Here is a 19,808-nt window from a genome sequence, read left to right on the forward strand (position 1 = left end):
TGTGATTGTCAGTTCGTGTTCGTCAAAGTTAATAAAATACGTGCATTACAAAAACATTTATTTACAAAATTTAAATGCAAGTTGAACACTTGAAATATTAAGTTACTACCCAGCTTTAAATAAACATAAGTTTAAAGATACACTTACGCTAATTAGAAATAAAGCAAATACTCTAATGTATGAACAAATTCATACACAACTATTATATACTTAGTAGTAATTATATGTTTACAAAATAACAAAAGTCGATTTTTTACAAGCTTTTATACAATATAGCCTAATGTCCATTACTCATCTATTTATTATTTTCTATATAAATGGTTAATTGTCATCTGTCAAAAGCATGAAATGACGCGTATTCTGTCCCGGTTATCTTTGCAGACTTTGCACATATAAAAGGCTATAACCAATATTAGCCAGTTTGTTTATTACTTCAAATTCTCGTGTGGCTTTTTTATTGCATTGTCTTGTTTATTTCACAAAAATTCAATTAATGTTGTTTTTGAAACTGTCGATACTAATAATATTAGATCTATACAGCTTGGTCACGGAAAGCTAGCGCTGTGATAGGTTTCTGATGTCCGCAATATTCGCGTTCTAAAGTCCCTTTCTCCAAATCCCACAGACGTGCGTAGCTGTCCGATGAACCTGATAAAAAACATTTAAAAAATCTATTTTAAATACTTGTCTATTTTAAATCCAAAAGGTATTAGTCAAAATCGCCACTTGTCAAATATGTCAAACTTTAAATAGAAAAAAATGTTTGATAGCTCCGACACTAAAAATTCCAATATTCATTTGATTTTTGTGAGCATTATTTCTTGTAAATGAACGCTTCTGAAGTTTGTACAGATTATAAAAAAATTGTATTCGTAGAAAATCTTGTCAAATAGAGTACGTACTTGATACAGTATAGCTGTCATATGCGAAAGCGAAAGAACTGAACTGAAGAACTACTGAAGCGAAGAACAGTCTAGGGGTCTCCAGTGTATAATAAAAAAATCTATTTGATTGCATAATCTATATCCACTTCTTTAATATTGGATAATGGCGCATGAATACTCACCTGTGAAGAGATATCTAGAGTCGATGGTGAAGGCGGCATCCCACACCCAGCGCTGTGTGTCGTGTCTTAATTCGCGTTTTAGGGTCCAGTCTTTTGTGTTCCACACTTTCGCAGAACAGTCGCCAGATGTCGTTACTAACATACTAAAATGTGAAGAAACTTAAATTAATTTAATATAAAAAGACTATCTTACATACTTTATAAATTATCGAGCAAAACAAAAAAAAAACTATTTAACTATACTCTGATTTTTAATTCCGTAGAAATCTGACAGCTATTATTTTTTGACACATCAGAGAAGGCAAACCTTTTTGGTCGGGCACATTTTTAAATTTCAATACGAGTCTGAACATCTGATTCTATACATACATTTTTATACATATCTTGAAATATTTGTTTCTTTGTCACTTGAGCAAGTAAATATTTAAATTTACCTGGCATTTGTAGATAAAAAATAAAAAATTCGTTTTACGTAGTTATATAAATAATCTGTACCACTATAGAGCAACCCACGCTTTTTCACAATAATACCAGTATTTTTTGTTCATTACCACTTTCAGCCTAAATTAGGAATTATTTTTCACTGTTTAGTTTGATGTGCTTTGAAAGCGTGTTTTTTAGTTTTTTTAAACAATTATTTATTTTTAATTTTTTTTTTTTCGGATTATTGCATTGTCATCGATCTTTGACAGTGGGTCAAAATCGAGTCCGAAGGAGTCGGTTACATACATACAGGTGAAGCTAATATAAAGCGTGTAAAAATACTTACGTAGAATCCAAACTGAAGTTACATCTCAACGCGTACTTGCTATGAGCCTGTATGTGTTTCTTTGGAACAGGCCGAGGCGGTGACCCACCCAAAGACCAAATATAACAATTTCCTTTATTATTGACACACGCCATTAATTTACCTTCTGGGTCTATTGCTATATCTTGGATAGAGGCCTCCGCTTCAGGTATCTAAAAATTATGCACAGACATTTGAAAAATTATTACTACAATATTCTAAGAAATTTAAAATGGAGGTAGTTAATATTTATACCATATCACTGTAAAATTAAGAAATTTTGTATTGTAAAAACAACAAGAAAAAAATATTAAACACTAAACACAAAGTTGTTGGTTGTCACTTTTTGGACATCTATATAGCTGTACCGTACTTAAATAAAGTATTAAACTCTAATACAGATGTAACATATGTAAAATAAATCAAGTTAAGCTAACAATTTAGGCGTAATAATTAAATACTTCTTAAAATTGTAAAGCGCTATAAACATAGTTTAATGTTTATATGGCAACACTGAACATTTAAGATATACACTAAAATAAACGTAAGCCATTTATATCACAAATGCTTAAATTATTTAGTGTAAAAGTTTTTGGGCTTTATTATCAAAGAATATTATATATATAACAGCCATCTCAAGAATTATACACCATACAGATTATTAATTCAGGAAGTTAGCATATAATTATGAACTTATTAATAAATGTATGAAAAATAAAGTTTTTCTATAACAGCCCTGAACCAACCTAGGAACCTGAACCTAGGAAAATCAACTAAAAAAATATGTATAATAATTACAAGTTGTTCATTGTGATCAGTCTTCAAGTCCCAGATGTGAATAATTCCGCTCTGACCTCCTACCATGATCTGCGATTGGTCTGGGTGTAACACAACTGCATTTACTGGAGCCGGCACTTGAAATATCCGCTGACATTGAAATTGTCTTCCTGCTCTGTGAACAGATTAATATTATCACCTAGAAGTAACCTGTATTGAAAATGAAATCTTATTATTTTTTTTACATAATGTATATGTAACAGCTGTATTCTTATGCTACTAGTATTAAAGTAACATCTCTCTTCCTCTTTGTTTACAACAAAATTATACATATGGCTAAATCCGAGGAGGTTAAATTATCAACTACTACTGAAAATGACAAAATGCTTGTTATCAGAACTTGATTATGGAACTAAATAAAATTTATAAGATGGTTTACAGAGATGCGACCTATTTTCATATGATCATTCACAAACAGATGTACAGACACAACCATGACCAAACATATCACACACGGTTAAGTAAATTTATCTTAATTTTGAATACCAAATTTACAGTATATTTGGTTTATATGTTTCTAAGTACTAAGTTTTTGTTCTTTTATTGTACCTCAGAAGAGTCTGGTCATCCACATCAGTAAAAAAAGTTATGGTAAATTTACATTGACTACCAGTTCCCAAAACAAGAGTGTAGAATGACTGCAAAGAACTGGCAATAAACTCTTCCTCTCTTTAAAATTGCCAAGGTTTATTTATTTACAAAATGTTTGTAAGCACTTGCAACCATTACACCACGCTCACATATCATCATATTATGTTAAATATACTGTAACATTACATACCTTAAATCCCAAATCCTGGCAGTGCAGTCTTCTCCACCCGTATACATCCACTGACCATTTTCCTGCAATGTTAACAGACATTATTGTTAGATGTTATGTATCTATTACTTCTTCATAGAAGAGTATGACGGTAATTACTTTCTGATGAAAGATAATAATGACAAAACATTCAAACAAACAAAAAAAAGATAATCTGATGGCTTTAAAGTTTAATGAGCAAAATATATACATAACTGTGTGTTAGATCTATTTCATTTATTTAAAAAACATACCTGAAAGCCAACACGTGAGACATTCTTAGTGACACCATCGAAGTTAATGATTGGATCAGGGTTGGCACTGGCTAAATCATACATCCGAATATGCTGGTACCCACATGCTGCAACCATTTGCCCGCTAGGGTTAATTTCTAAATCATTTACTTGCTGAAATTGATTAAACATACTACTTTAATAAATTAAATTTACATGTTTCAAGCCCGACTCATGTTTTACGATTCCTTGTTTAATAAAATCGCAGCAGAAACATAAACACTTAAATACAAACTTTTAGACATATTTTAATGTTTTGCATACCGAGTCTGGATGTTGCATAGTACGTAAACAAACACCGCTATGAGCCTGCCAGAGCTTGATGGTGTGATCGTAGCCACCAGTCACAAGTGCAACTTGAGAGCCCCCCGCAGGACCATCTCCAGACATTGTCATCGTTCAATATTATCGAAAATTTTCAATAATATGAAATTATAACCTATTATACATTTTATCCAAAACTTATGAGAAATCAGGACAATTATTATTTTCCTATTGGCTCGAAAATATGATACTTATTCGTCAACTGTTTTAAAAATGTTGAAACTTTTCGGAAAAAGCTACACATCGAAATTGTTAGTTTGTTTATAAATAACTATTTACTATAGTATAGTACGTAATAAGTAATAACTAATAAGACATAAGTATTAAGTTTTTTTTTTAATTTTATGGCCAGGTAACGAGACCTTTACGCCAAATAAGTATAAAATATAGCAGCCATAAAATATTAGTTGGCAAATGACAATTTAGGAATTGCTATTGACATTCGTTATAAGCACATGACAATTGACAGTCCGACTTATACCACGCAAGTAAGCACTCAGCTAGGGATGCCGATTCTTCCCGAAAAATATCGATTCGAATCGTTAGCTGATGAATCGTTTTACAAATAATCGTGGTCTACAAGATCGATTTCAATTATTTCAGTTTCAGGGCTTTCGGAAATGAAATTAACTCTTTATTACCAAATCTAAGTCAAATCAGGTATGTATGAAGATTTTTTTAAATCAGGTATGTATGAATATAATTTCAAATTGTATTTATTTCATGAACTAATTATCATTCTCAAGGCTTTATAACTAAACTTTTTAAAAATAATAAATTATCCAGTCTTTTCGGAGCCAAGCGGTTCCGTTCGTTACTTGCAATGTTGCCGGCAATTGAAAAAGTTATACATACATATTTTAGCGCGTAGGGGAAAAATGATGAGAGTAAATTTAAAAAAAACATCGACATACTGAAGTCAGCATAGTCAACATTTTAAAATAAAAATGTCAATTTCTTTAATTACTTATGTAGGATTAATTTTTTTGTGATATTTAAATAAACTTCATTTAACTAGATAATGCATTATAATAAAACTTTCAATGTATTAAATACCTTTTTTTATATTGTTAGGGTCGTTTTTTCTACAAACGTAGAATAAGTCGAAAGATAAAAATCGGTTAATTCCTAATTTTTGAATTAATTTCAAACTAAACACCTTAATATTTTATTTTTCGTGGTTTTATTAATTAAAAATAAACAATAGACATTATAAAAACAAATTAACGTTTAAGAATAATCAAAATCGCAATTAACCTAATCTCGTTGCGATAATTTTAGGTGAAATTTGATAGATGCTGAGTACGAGAGCGAGCAAACGCGCGCCTGAGCCCTGAGGCACGTCCACACCAGCTGAGGCATTTGGCTCGCGAGGCTGCCGCGCGAGCCTGTGCGCTAGGTGGGTACGCGGCTAATGCATCGAGTATATGAATACATCTTCAAAGCATCGGATCTATTCAATGTATCGCATTGTAAACATCGATGTATCTCGAATATCCATAATAGACAAAGACCAGACATAATGTCGGAAGGTGGCAGATGAAAAATCGACTATGGTTTTCAATTATAAAAATCGATACTCACTTAAAAAAAAAAACGATTATTTTTTTCACATCCCTACACGTTACATGGTACCGGAGACAAAATATACTAACCTAAGCTATTTGTTAGCTCTATTAAAAAATCTAGTCAATTTTAACCAGAGGTGCAATACTTTATGTACAGAAATATATGTACGAATCCTATAACATAAACTTGCTTCGGCACTCGACAAGTAAATTAATTTTAATTAAATCCACGATAGTACAGGCTGTCTGGCTATTTTCGATCAGTATTATCTTAAAATTGGAATGTTTTATATAGAATAAACATTGATTACTGATACAGGAAATGGGAAATAAAATAAAAAACACCTTAAAAATAGAATTTTATATGAAATTACTTTATTGAACATGTAAAATCCATATTGACATGAGGAATGCTATTCTCATTTACAAAATAACACAGAATATGTAAAATTTCAGAGACTAATCACATTAAAACCTACCTATACAACTAAAATACAACATACACATCAATTTTCTAAACATTAATCAAATTACTCACTTCGGTGACACATACCGAGGTGTAAGCTTAGCTTAAGTTTGGTACCATTATTAGTATTGAAATTTACAATGACAGAGGTAGGTTTTACTTTAACAATAAGCCATAGTTAATGAAATTGTCTCTAATTTTACATTTTGATATAGTTAAACCAAAACTTATGTCTTTGAGCACAAAGGTTATTTATACATAGCAACACAAAAATTTTATGGCAGAGCACAGCTTTTACTGCAGAGTTAGGTAAGAAGACATAGAGTTTTGATGAAACCACTCAAGGTACATTAATTAAAGGTGAGCATCCAGTCACAGCGAACTTAACAAGGGAGGGCTAACTGTACAATTTCCCCATTTTCATACATGCTAACACTTAACATTATTTTTTTTGAGGCTTAGAAATCTAGACCTTAGCCTGAACGCTGAACCTTTCCAAATTCTGCATGAAAAAGACTGCATACAGTGTGGTGCAGACGATATTACGTGAAGCTGCACAGGGATATTCATTAAACAAATACACTTAGTATAAGACAGTAATAACCTGCTAGGCTCTATACATAATGACTGCATCACATGTTACACTCACCTAGAATCTATTCCTATTTAATTACTAAAACATTGTTACATACTAAACTACATATTAAAAAATGTTAATGCCTTCAGAATACCAATATCCAGTTAATAATAATACAGAAAATAATAATTTTGTAAACTTCTGATAAAAGATGCTAAAAAAAAATTTGTTGTAATGTATACAGACTTTGGAAAGTCAGTGGTACATTATGTAATAAATTAAGTCCGAGTAAATTATTCAATATGAACAGAAATGCGTTGGTTTGGGAGATCATTCGCTTTCCTCATCATCGTCGTCACCATCTTCTTCCTCAGACTCTTCCTTCTTCTTCTTAGCCTTCTGAAAACGAAAGCATTGGAAATGTTTTTATTATAGATAAAGTTCTACTACTACCTATAGCTACATACAAATAAACAAAGCCAACAGGAAATAAGGAAAGTTATGATGCAGGTTACCTTGGCGATAAATAAAAATCATAATATAACTAAAATAAAGTGGTTCCATATAATATACTCACAGGTGACGCCTTCTTTGCCTTCTTGCCTCTCTTTGTTGCCTGCTTCTTGCCACCACCACCACCTTCACCACCACCGCCATTCGCGTTATATGATTCTAAGTCTTTAGTATATTGTTCTTTTGCTTGGGCTGCTTTTTCTTCCCATTCCTGATAAAATATAATATTGATATAAAACAAATCATAAATTGTGATAGAAAATCCAAGAGAAAGTATGTTATAAAAAAAACAGTAAAAATAAAATCTTACACTCTTGTCTTTCATAGCCCTCCAAATTTCACCGCCTTTTTTAGCGATCTCGGTGACTTTCAAGCCTGGGTTATCGGATTTGATTTGTTCTCTTGCGCTGTTTAGCCATAGCATGTAAGCTGACATGGGACGCTTCGGCTTGTCCGACATTTTGACTTTTTTCCTGTAAATAATCATTTAAGAATACAAAAAACATCGAAAACGCGCGGCAACAGGTTATGCGGGCCATGCTGCACTCGATTCGAAGCGTCCGTATTGAACTAGGCGTTCTCTAGAACACACTTTTGGCGGGAAACCTATTTACAACCCATGCGCAAGAACAAAATGGTATTATTTCATTTCAGCATTTAAATCCCGACATTAATAGCACATTTCAATCAATTGGTAGCATATCATTGAACAAAAATTGTTATCGCCCCATATAACGAGTTCAGTGGCCTATGCTTGGGTCGTAAGAGCCATTTTGTTTTCACGTATTGTGTGGAAAATACGCAATAACTAATCATGACATAATTGCTACATCATCGCACATATAATAAGCTTTAACTTGTAGAAGAACTGTTCGATACCTTCAATGGAAAAGATTCGAGAAATAAATTATCAAAAATAGGGCGTCCTTTCTCATACCCACGCGTAGTACGGAAAGTACGGCGAAGCCCATAGCCATGTTTGAGTCAGAATTCCAACGTGGAAAAAACCTTGATTTACTAAAATAAGTCTTCATATATACATTAAAGCTTAGTATTATAAGTGGGTTTAGTAATAAAAATAATTAGACTTACCTGATGGCGAAAATTTTGAAATAATTTTTGAACTAGTGCACAACCAAACTGCAGACGTAGAGAACCGAAAGAAAATGTATGGAGCTCAAAGCAATGTTCCCAGAGCAAGCTAGCTTGGGGGACCTCGCGTCATCACCACAGCGCCCTCTATCTTCGCTGTGATTGGCTGGGACGTACACTGCTACCAACGCTAAAGTACTATCAATCGCCATACTATTACGTATATCCGTGACGTATGCTTTACCAGATTATACCAATATAGACTTTATGCTTTGGTAATATGGTATGATGTTGATTATTTAATCATACTCCATACTATGTGTTCTAAAATATTTTTACGGTTTTCTTCAAGAAAATAATGCTAATACTATTGATTAATCGACACTACGAATCCATTTTGATGCATATTTCATTTTTTCACATATACTTTACATAGTTTCATTTAAAAAGTATGTCAAAATTTGGCCTAGTCTACTGATAGGTTTCCTTACCAGCCTTAACAACATTAATTCGCGCCCGATTTTAAATGCAGCCAACGTGTATACGAAAAACTAAAAGCGCGGCAAACGTCAGAGCGAAAGGGATGCCAATAAAACATCGTTTGTTTACGATTTGATATTTCAAAGGGGATTGAGAAATAGATTTTATTTCGTTTCAATAAGGATGTAGAGAAATAGAAACAGAAACAGAAACAACACTTACAGAAATAGAAATAAAATTCAATATATTTAGCGGTTCCTTTCCTACCGTGTATTTTTTATTTCCTTGCATAAGCTACATTAAGAATTTGTTTTCTTATTAGGTAAATGAACATAGTTTTTATTTAATTAATTAGTTGTCATTGGTTAATTAATAATTATATTTTACTTTACGTAATACTATAATCATCTCGGTTCAGATGCTTTTATTTCATTTTTATGCTATATTTTACAGAAGCTTCATATCCTTCATAGATGATGTATATTGTATAGGTACATTAATATGATAAATTGAGAAAAGATACACAATGGTTTACCTAAAAGGTAGGTTCTCTTAGGTACAATGAAAAAGCTTCATTGGTGTATAAACGGTATCGGAAGTGGATTTGAAATCTACAATTCACGTAATAAACGATTAAATTATGACTATTTTAAAATTTAAAAGGTCGTTACTTATAGACGCACCGCATTTGGTAGCTTAATTTACGCTCTGCGGTAAATACTTAGGAAACTAAATCACAAGAGTTGTATTTAGTATATAACGATGCATACCTATTAAGAACCTGCTCGTGTATGTTATTTCGGTGATGTAACAAAAAAGACATATTTTAAGAAATACTTAAGTAGTCAGACTAACTACATCTACAAATTGATACATTTTTCTTCAAGTTTTGGTTTTTGTTACGATAATTCGCTATAGGCAAAGGCCCAATCAAAAAATAGAGGTAAAAAACTATCAGGCGTTAAAATTTACTAAGCATATGTAATTTTATATTATTAGAATTATCAATTAGGTAGGTATATACATATTATTATTTTTTTAAAGGTGTAACGACTTCAAAATGCATTCTTGTTATTTTTACTGATTGGTCTTTATTTAAGCGGGTTAAAAATGTTATACCTAATACAACATAATATTGTTTAAAAAAAACGCTTGTTTTAAAAAAGTATCTTCCAATGTATTGTGTGTCACCGTGTCTTACAGCCATGTAAATTAGCCAAAAATATTTATTATAAAAAATCGAAGCTCGAATAACGGAACAGGTTGCACATAAACCGGTCAATACGCAGAAGTCTTGTCTCCAAACTCAAATGTAGGTAAATAACCAGTCCGACGCCTTGATCATTCATGGATTTAAAAAAAAAACAGGATTCTTTTCATGAAAACATTTAGTACGAATTTAAACAAAAAAATAATAATTATATAGAACTTATGAATACTTTCACATGTTCATTTGTGGAGATTGCATCGTGTTTGTAAAAAAATTGCATTTTTTTACCTAACACACAATTGAAACACACATGGACAATAATAAAAAGTAAAATCTTTAATAAACTTGATTTCTTTAAAGATTAGATTTCGTATCAGTAATAATACAGGGGAAAAAAGTTGTTATAGTTCCACTCTTATAATTTATAACTAACGTACAAAAAGCCCCTGAGACGTTACCGGGTCCCAAGAACTACCTAACCGTATTTCGTTTAACAATTGTAATGCAAAGGGATGCCGTGCAGGGAACCAGCAACAATTATTATTGTTGCAGTCCCTTGTAAAATGCTAAAGAAATAAATAATATATACGATGCATTGCGATAATGTAAAGAGTAAATTAAGGTGTACACTTTGGTTGCTAGAAAACATTGTAAGTAACAATATAGAAGAAAAAATTACGAATTTAACGCTTAAACTCGCAAATATCGTATTGTTGTTATTTGAGAGTATCAAAAATTTATTTGCAAATTTTTCCTGTATACGTACATATGTTGCATCAACGTAAACAATTACTTTATTGATCGTATATATTTATATAAAATAGACTACAACCAACCAAATTTAAACGTTTAATTATTTTATTTATCTTGAACATAAAATAATAATACTGATCACCGCGTACATGCATGATCGCGGATTCAATATTATCATTTTGATACGATAAGCAAACACCTATAGATAGAACCTAGTCAAGTAGTGGGTCCGCGAAAAAAGGGTTTTTAAAAACTTAAAGTTAAAATGAATACAACCGGTCCGATTTGAGGTCCGTTTAATACTGAATTTTACAAGTATTCTATTATATTTATATCCTATTCTTAAAGGCCTACGTGACCGTTGTGCTGACACATTGTTCTCACGCTCTACAAGGAAACGATACTTAGTAAGAACTAAGAGTGGATCGTAAATCATGTAAGAGTGGTTCGTTAATCATGTAACAGCACTTCAGCTATTGAAATATAAAGGATCTTTGTACTATTATGTTGCAATGGTTTTTGTTTATATAAAATATAATCATCTTATAGTGGTGACAGACGGGGTTATATAACTCCTCCCTCCTTAAGAGCGAAATTATCAGGGGATTGCACTTGCAAATTCTGACTATTTCGCCACTGCAACATATTAATAATATTATTTTTTATAAAAAACACAACAATTAGCAAAATACAATAAAAGAGTGCCTAAACTAATGCTTTTCACTTTCACTGAATTGTCCATTTCACTATCACTATCTCTGTTAAGTTGTTACAGCACGTAAGACATGTGTTGCAGGTCACTGAGCTCCATTCCTTGTAAGTTTACTGGATTCTGATTTTCCTTAGAGTTCACTGTTGACTGTAACTCCAGCAGCTTAATGGATGGGATACGTTCTGATGACATATTTTCTCTTCTATAATTACTGTATTCTGGTCACAGTTGGATGGGTTTTCCTTGAAGGTCATCAGCTCCTCAATGCATGTCGTTTCAGGATACGGTGCCCCTGTTTTCTTGTGTGCAGAGATAATTTTCCTCAGAGACTTGTTTGCAAGGCTGTATAAGCGGTAAGTATGTTACACCTTTCACCAGGATATAGGGATATTTAGGAATGATTATTAAGGTTAGGTTTTTAGGGTCATGAAAGATAGGTAAGGGATACATTTTATTATAACTATAAGTTGAATTGGTTATTAAAGCTACCTCTAATACAAAAGTTATTTTCCTGTCTATCATGTATGATTTAACATTAATCGTATCTTCTAATTTAACTAAATTATCCCAAGTGGGTGGATACATAAGATTTTCTGACTGTGATATATAAATTAAAATCTGTAATAAATGTGTAAAACATTGGTTTTGGTGAAAGCCAAAGCAATTTCTAATTCGCTTATTTTTTATATAAAGCGTTCTAAAATTACTTACAAAAAGATTATATAAACTTATAACATATGTAGAGTATACTGCATTATTTTCTTTAGTACTTATATCTTTTAACATTTTTTGTTTTTACACGTTTTAGTCTTTCATCCATAATTTTGAGTTATTGTGTAATATTTCTGATGAATTAATGAGTCCATCTAACATTTTGGAAACAACTATTAAACGCTTGTTTGTGAAAATTTTGTTGACTAAGTACCTAATTGATTTATTAACTGTTCATATCGTTGAGCATCTTCCTGATCTAAGTTTCCAGTTATAATTTTAATAATAGAGCCTAGAGGGTTCAATATTCCTCTTCGTACTCGGTGTGAAGGGATTATTTGCCTATTTTTTTTTTTTTTTTTTTTTTAGTAGTTATTCTTTGCAAATACTCTACTTGTTCCCTAATTCCTAAAAATTCTTTAAACTAAGACTTATCATCACTTACTATCTTACTAAATTACTAAATTTCCTATTGTTATATTCTAATTCCATTAGTAGGCCATTCAAATCTAATACCTTAAAAATAAGCCAGTTATCCTGTTGGATGAAGGCTGTTCCCTGTCTTACGGATCCCTGAATTGTTTTCAACCTTTTGAAGTTGAAGGCCCAAACTGCGGCTCGTGAGTGTCATCATGATCACTAAGCACCACCTTTGAAGGTCGTTTTATGTTTTTAATTGGTACCTTTTTGTGTTTACCTCTAATTGTAATAGGGATGGTGTTTCTTTCAGGTTTTCCTGTAACTATGGCCTTTTCAAAACAAGGTTTGTCCTTACTTCTGCGAGTGTTTATTAATTTTGTGAAAATGGTTTTCCCTTCTGGTAACGGGACGTCGGATTCGCCACCGCGTTTTTCTCTAGAGTTTTCCTTAAACGTTAACATTTTATCAGATATGTATTTGTATAAAACTTTTATTCTTTTGGCGTGGTCTTTAATTAATTTTTGCAAGTATTGTTTCTCGAAGTCTATATTGAATGGGTTTTCAGAATCTACATGGCCAAACACTACTTCAAACGGTGTTAAAGTTGTTACAGTATGAATCGCATTATTATATGCCATGATAGAGTAGGTCATAATAGATGCGGCGTCGGTACATTGTTGTTCGTATTTTGCCAGTCTGTAAATTTCGATTAAGGTGGAATGAAAACGTTCAACTATTCCCATTGAATTAGGGTTCCTAGGCGTGCCGATATGTATTTCGATTTTATAGAGTGACATCATTTCTTTCAATAGATCGTTGTTGAATTCAGTACCAGGGTCGCAGCTTATTTTCTTAGGTATACCGTAAAATGAAAAGTATTTTATTAGTGCGCGGATAACGTCAGGTGTGCCTTTACTAGGAATTTCAATCGCCTGTCCTAGTTTGCTAAAAGCGTCAACTAAGGTGAGGTATGTTTTTCCTTCAATACTAAATATATCTATAAATAATTCCTGGAATGGGGCATCTTGCGTTTGAGTTAACTGTAAATATGGTTTCAAAGGCTTTCGGTCATATTTCATTTGTTTACAGGCTTCACAAGAATTAATTACTGCTGATATAGTTTCTTTCATGTTATTCCAAAAGAAGTGTCGCCTGATGTGTGTAAAAGTTTCTTGAATACCTCTGTGACAGGTTTTTCCGAGATGAAATTTCAGAATAACGGCTTTCTGTTCATTTTCATCGTCAATAAAAACGATTCTTTCCGTACACTCATAAAATTGAATTGATCCACCTTTAAAAAGCCTAATTACCATGTTGCTGAATTGTTTGCGATGTTCCGTATTTTCGAAATATATAAAATATTTCTTTTTGGGTTTTATGTATTCTTTCAGGAATTGTTTGATTAAATTTTCATTATCTATGGGTAGAAAAACTTCTAAGATTCTTTGTTTTTCACGGGACACGTCACGAACTTGAATGCTGTTTTTATACCATTGGAAAACTAATATTTGGTTAGGCTTCGAATCAATTGCTTCGTTTAAAATAGGAATACCGTGTGACTCAAGGTCTTGTGCTGAATGTATAGTTTCAGATTTACTCGAAAGAGATGGAATCGGGTTTGTAACTTTTTCGAAAGATTCATTGGATTTTTGCGAATCTATGTCTGAAATAGTGATTGTATGTTCAGAGTCAGTAATTGAAATTGTTCTTGAGTCTTGTGAATCGCGACGCAATCGTTTTTGTATCTCCTTATTATCACAGTTTACTTTCATGGATTCTTTATCGGATAATGCGTTAATTTTAATACGAGATAAAGCATCAGCATTACAGTTTTGTTTCCCTTTTTTGTAGACTACTTCGAAGTCGTAATCCAGGAGATTTAACCGCCAACGGGTGAGTTTACTACTGGGTTCCTTAAGAGAATGCAGCCACGCTAAAGGGCGGTGATCTGTGTAAATAATGAACTTCTTCCCATAAAGATAGGGGCGGAAATGTTTGATAGCCCACACAATGGCTAGAAGCTCACGTTCAATCGTGCTATATTTAGATTCAGTTTCAGTGAGGGTTCTGCTCGCGTAAGCAACGGGTAAGTCGTTGCCTACTATGCCTTGAGAAAGTACAGCACCTAAGGCTATTTGTGAAGCATCGGTCGTTAGGATAAAGGTTTTTTCTGTATCTGGGTATTGTAGAAGAGGTGCATTTGTTAATAGTTCCTTACACTTTTGAAAGGCGTCAATATATTGTTGATCTATTACAATTTTATTACGTTTTTTTAAGCAATTTGTCAGCGGCTTTGTGATTTTAGCGAAGTCTTTTATGAATCGGCGATAATAACCGATAAGGCCAAGAAAACTCTTGATTTCAGTTGTGGTTTTTGGTAAAGGATATTTCAGGACTGCTTGAATTTTATCATCATTTGGTTGCAAGCCATTTTCTGTAATCTTGTGGCCAAGGTAGAGAACTTCCTTACATAAAAATTCGGTTTTGTCTAATTGTACTTTTAAGTTTGAGTCTCTAAGTCGCTGAAAAACTGTTCTTAATTTATGTATGTGTTCCTGTAAGCTGGCTGAAAATATGATGACGTCATCAAGATACACCATACAATGAATGTTGTGGAGACCTCTGAGAACGTTGTTCATTGCTCGCTGAAAAGTTGCAGGCGCAGTTTTTAAACCAAACGGCATACGCGTAAATTCGTAATGGCCGTTCTGTGTACTGAACGCGGTTTTCTTTCTGTCTCCTTCTAAAACTTCTATTTGATGGTAACCTGAAGCTAAATCAATTGTACTGAAATATATAGCTTTTCCTAGTTTGTCTAATAAATCTGTTATGTTTGGCAGGGGGAATTTGTCATCGATAGTGATCTCGTTTAGGCGGCGATAGTCGATTACCATGCGATACTTTCTCTCACCAGAGGCATCTAACTTCTTGGGAACCAGGTGGACTGGTGCACTCCAGGGAGAGTGTGATTCCTGTATTATGTTATCCTGCAGTAATTTTTCTACTTGTCGATTAATTTCATCGTTTAAAATCGGGGGTAATCTATAGGGTTTTACATATATCGGATCTTCATTTGTCGTACGTATCTCGTGTTTAACTTGGTTTGTAAATGACAACGGTAATTTTTCAGTATAAAATATGTCTCGAAACTCGTAACATAAATGTGATATGGCTTTTCGCTCTTCATCATTCATATGATCAAGGCGGACTTTATTAAGATTTTCTTTTAGGATTTCGTCAACCTGAATGTCGTCTGTAACTGTGTTGGAGTAACACATGATATCGTTTTGTTGAAAGGGCTGGACATTAAATGGTTTTTGAAATGTAATTGTGACAGTTTGGTCAGTTAGATTTTGAATAACTGTTGAAGCTTGATGATCTATGACTTTCACAAGAGCTGAAGGCATGCGGATGCCGTCACCGAATTCTGTATATTCAATTAGGGCTTCACCGTTTTGTAAATTAGTTGGAATTTTAACACGGGTTTCTGAACGTGGTTCAAGTACGATTTGACGAGAGGGGCTATAAATAATAGGTATTACTGTGTTAGGTGTTATTAACAATTGATTTTTCATGTCTACACTTGCCTGTAATTCTGTCAGTAAGTCGGAACCAATTAAGCCGTCATAATTTTTATCTATAGAATATAAATAAAATTTATGTTTGAGCGGACTCTGAAACGTTTTCAGTAAGGGAATGTGTATGACTTCATTATGTTTACTTCGTGAGTGAGTGCTTATCACCTCGAACGGTTCTTCGTACTTAAAATCAGAAAAATAAAAGTTTGCCATATCAGGGCTCATAAATGATCTAGTAGAGCCAGTATCTATCATAAATTTTGCGTCAATTTCGGGGATATAAATATGTGGTAATTTATTTACCTTTTCCGTATTAATTTGAACTATGTCGGGTTTATGGACGAGGCTTCTGTATGAAAATTTTCGGTTTCAGTTTCCTGTGAAGTATCAGGGGTTTCCTCTGTGGGTACATATTCGACCTCGGGGTAATATTCATGGTTCACGGTATCGTCGTAGTTTTCAGGATAGTATTCTGATTCGGGGAAGTTTACATAATCGTCCTGCAGTTGATTATAAAATAGTTGGTTCATATTAGTGGGTCTTTGAGGAGGAGCTGTCCTCATAGAAACATCAGTTTTTAACGCACTATTTAGTCTATACGGTTGTTGTGTTGGTTGAATGCCAAATTTAAATTGATTTGGTGGATTTTGAAATCGCTGAAAGTTTTGGTTGGGGATTCCATATTTGAATTGATTCTGTTGGAAATTAGGCCTATATCCAGTCGGTTGAAATTGTGGCCTATGCCAACCTGTGGGCTGAAAGTTGGGTTTATATCCTATAGGTTGAAAATTTGGCTTGTATCCTGAGGGTTGAAATGGTGGTCTATAACCAGTGGGCTGAAAGTTAGATTTTAATGCCGTATTTTGGGGAATGCCAAACTTAAAATTACTTTGTGGGGCTTGTTGTATCTGTGGTTTAAATTGAGATGGATTCACAAATGAATTATTTCGTAGATGTTGGTTATTTAATTGTTCTGGGGATGACATCAATATGGATGGTTTTTGTATATTAGACCTTAACATAGTGCTATGGGCTTGGTACTGGTATTTGAAGTTGACCTCTTCTAATACGATGGAGAGGGCAGCTTCAAGGCTATCACATCCTTTTAATCGTACGATTCTAATTAAGTCCTCGGGAAGATTGTATAAGAATACATTCTTCGCAAGGTTTGAGTAGATTGTGATTTTACTCGCTTTTAAATGTTGGTCTGTAAGTAAGTTTACTTTCGCAATTAACGAACTTTTAACGTGTTGAATTCGATTACAGAAATCGATGTAGTCTTCATTGTTTTGTAATCTCATAGTTTCCAATTCAATAGCAATGCATTCCTCCGAGCGAGGATCGCCAAAATGTTGAATCAATAATGCTTTTAATTCTAACCATGTTTTAATGTCCCGTCTCTCACTAACTAACACTGCAGCCTTGCCTACTAACTTGCTAGTTAATAAATGATACAGGTATAATTCCTGCTCCGGGTTGTTAACGCTATTGTAAACGGTAATAACATATTCACATTTGTCGATAAAGGTGTTAAGTAATTTTCCGTCTCCATTAAAGAGCGGGATAACACATGAGAATTCACGTGGCAGTATCTTAATTTCCGTCATTTTTTTTTTTAAACAATTACACAATTACCCAATAATTATGGTTCACAGAATTTGATGTGAATCTAAACTTATAATTAGGTACACTTACTTTAGGGGTTGCAGAATTTGATGCACTAACCTACTTACTTCTATGTTTCTTTAATTAACTTATTACAATTTACGTTTATATCAATTTAACTCTAACAAAGTCTTAAAACTATCGTTAAGATGAGAGATGTCGATCTCAAAATAACAAAAGAAAAGTGGAGAGGGCTGGATTTGAAAGGTGAAAAGGTGACTTACCAGTACATCGCTGCCTCAACACTCGCACAAAATACCCTTAACGCTTTTGGATTTGCGTTCTTGACAAATTTATTTGTTCTTTTGAATAGCCGTTTTTAGCAATCGCGACGTAGTTTCCCCTTTTTAGGTAAGCAGAATTTGATGCTCGAACCGATAATTGAGAAATACGTGCAGCTAGAGCGACTATCCTGTCCTCAGCGCCAGTCAAGTAGTGGGTCCGCGAAAAAAGGGTTTTTAAAAACTTAAAGTTAAAATGAATACAACCGGTCCGATTTGAGGTCCGTTTAATACTGAATTTTACAAGTATTCTATTATATTTATATCCTATTCTTAAAGGCCTACGTGACCGTTGTGCTGACACATTGTTCTCACGCTCTACAAGGAAACGATACTTAGTAAGAACTAAGAGTGGATCGTAAATCATGTAAGAGTGGTTCGTTAATCATGTAACAGCACTTCAGCTATTGAAATATAAAGGATCTTTGTACTATTATGTTGCAATGGTTTTTGTTTATATAAAATATAATCATCTTATAGTGGTGACAGACGGGGTTATATAACTACCTACACAGTTTTTTCTTGTTTATTATACGAAACTGATGCTTGTGGTGTTTATTAAATTTTAGTACGAAGTTCGTTGCTTGCCTCTTCCTCAACAAATACATACATATTGATAAAATTAATGCTTTTTATTATATTATATCTATGACGCGACAATGAGCAATTAGGTATCCCTTCTATGAATATAAATTATAAAAGTGAAGACATTATAATATGAATGTTTGTAACGGACAAAACTCGAGTTTTTAAAAATTCTTTCCTACTATTAATAAGAAACCTATGTGTTTTATTTAAAAATGCTAATTGTATGGGTAAAAACAAGCCAACTGTATGCTTTTATTGAATTCGCTGCCAGCTGCGTAGGAATAATTCGAAAGTCCTGGATTTGATTGTCGCCGAATGAATAATAGTTTAGGGTTGGTATGCGCAGTATACTGCATACAAAAATTATCAATGAAATAGCAACGACGAGAGATTACACACACAGGACTTGGATGCACCGTTACATAGAGATTTATCCCGATAACGTGGGATAATTTAAGTCGTGTAGAAAAAGCTTTTGAGTGTTTTTTCAACCGCTAATAATATTACGGAACAATATCTTGAGCATCCATGCAATAGCTCATTTACTCTTTTCTTACTATTACGAAGTAAGTCAAGTAGTAAGATATACATATATTTTATCAAAGTCGATTTTGATATTCGGTAGTCATACCTACTCCTAACTTAGTGCTAAGTTTTGGCAACTCCGAATCTTAGGGAATTTCACGGATTTTATTCATTGATTCTTCAACTTTATTTCAGACCCTAAGCACTGGTTACTGAAATTCTTGTTAAAAAAATCGCAACACATTAAAGCTATCTAATCAATAGAGATTAAAACCTTAATGAATATATACATATGTATAATCAAATATTCTACTAAAAAGAAATCGATAATGTTTACATATTACTTTGATAAGAAAAAAGACACCGACTAGAAAGCTTATATATATACTCGTTTATGAGTGGTTTATTCCTTTTTAGTTTTTACAAGCTATTCAGCCAGTTTGAAATATTTCTTTTCGTTGTAATTTGTACCCTGTTGGAGTTGTTTTTTGCGCGTGGTACCGTGTTATGGTGCCTGAGACAAAAGGCACCCTTCGGCTAAAGGCAAACGTAGACCCATAATA

At 33.1% G+C, this 19,808-nt stretch overlaps 2 protein-coding genes across 2 annotated transcripts; both read right to left on the minus strand.

Annotated features, from left to right (window-relative positions):
- Positions 1 to 513: 513 nt before the first annotated feature.
- LOC125049136 (target of rapamycin complex subunit lst8) lies at positions 514 to 4,476 on the minus strand. Its single transcript, XM_047648258.1, has 7 exons — positions 4,047 to 4,476; positions 3,744 to 3,896; positions 3,472 to 3,533; positions 2,652 to 2,805; positions 1,836 to 2,026; positions 1,067 to 1,209; positions 514 to 648 (listed from the first exon to the last, which is right to left on the minus strand). Exons 1-7 carry the CDS (start codon positions 4,176 to 4,178, stop codon positions 533 to 535), a joined length of 951 nt encoding a protein of 316 aa, XP_047504214.1. The 5' UTR covers positions 4,179 to 4,476; the 3' UTR covers positions 514 to 532.
- A 1,544-nt stretch (positions 4,477 to 6,020) lies between these two features.
- Positions 6,021 to 8,477, minus strand: LOC125048714 (high mobility group protein D). Its single transcript, XM_047647548.1, has 4 exons — positions 8,323 to 8,477; positions 7,541 to 7,703; positions 7,295 to 7,441; positions 6,021 to 7,116 (listed from the first exon to the last, which is right to left on the minus strand). The coding sequence occupies exons 2-4, from the start codon at positions 7,688 to 7,690 to the stop codon at positions 7,048 to 7,050; spliced, it is 366 nt and encodes a 121-aa protein (XP_047503504.1). The 5' UTR covers positions 7,691 to 7,703; positions 8,323 to 8,477; the 3' UTR covers positions 6,021 to 7,047.
- Positions 8,478 to 19,808: the final 11,331 nt, after the last annotated feature.

The sequence above is a fragment of the Pieris napi genome, chromosome 4, assembly GCF_905475465.1.
Source record: "Pieris napi chromosome 4, ilPieNapi1.2, whole genome shotgun sequence".
NCBI lineage: Eukaryota > Metazoa > Arthropoda > Insecta > Lepidoptera > Pieridae > Pieris > Pieris napi.

Excerpts from the sequence above, each read along its gene's own strand:
- LOC125048714 (XM_047647548.1), bottom strand. The coding sequence starts at position 7,690 with ATGTCGGACAAGCCGAAGCGTCCCATGTCAGCTTACATGCTATGGCTA. Across the intron at positions 7,442-7,540 it reads GGGCTATGAAAGACAAGAGT|GAATGGGAAGAAAAAGCAGC; the intron begins GTAAGATTTTAT and ends ATATTTTATCAG. Across the intron at positions 7,117-7,294 it reads AGGCAAAGAAGGCGTCACCT|AAGGCTAAGAAGAAGAAGGA; the intron begins GTGAGTATATTA and ends TTTCGTTTTCAG.
- LOC125049136 (XM_047648258.1), bottom strand. The coding sequence starts at position 4,178 with ATGACAATGTCTGGAGATGGTCCTGCGGGGGGCTCTCAAGTTGCACTT. Across the intron at positions 1,210-1,835 it reads AACTTCAGTTTGGATTCTAC|TATGTTAGTAACGACATCTG; the intron begins GTAAGTATTTTT and ends TTCACATTTTAG. Across the intron at positions 649-1,066 it reads CTCTAGATATCTCTTCACAG|GTTCATCGGACAGCTACGCA; the intron begins GTGAGTATTCAT and ends GTTTTTTATCAG.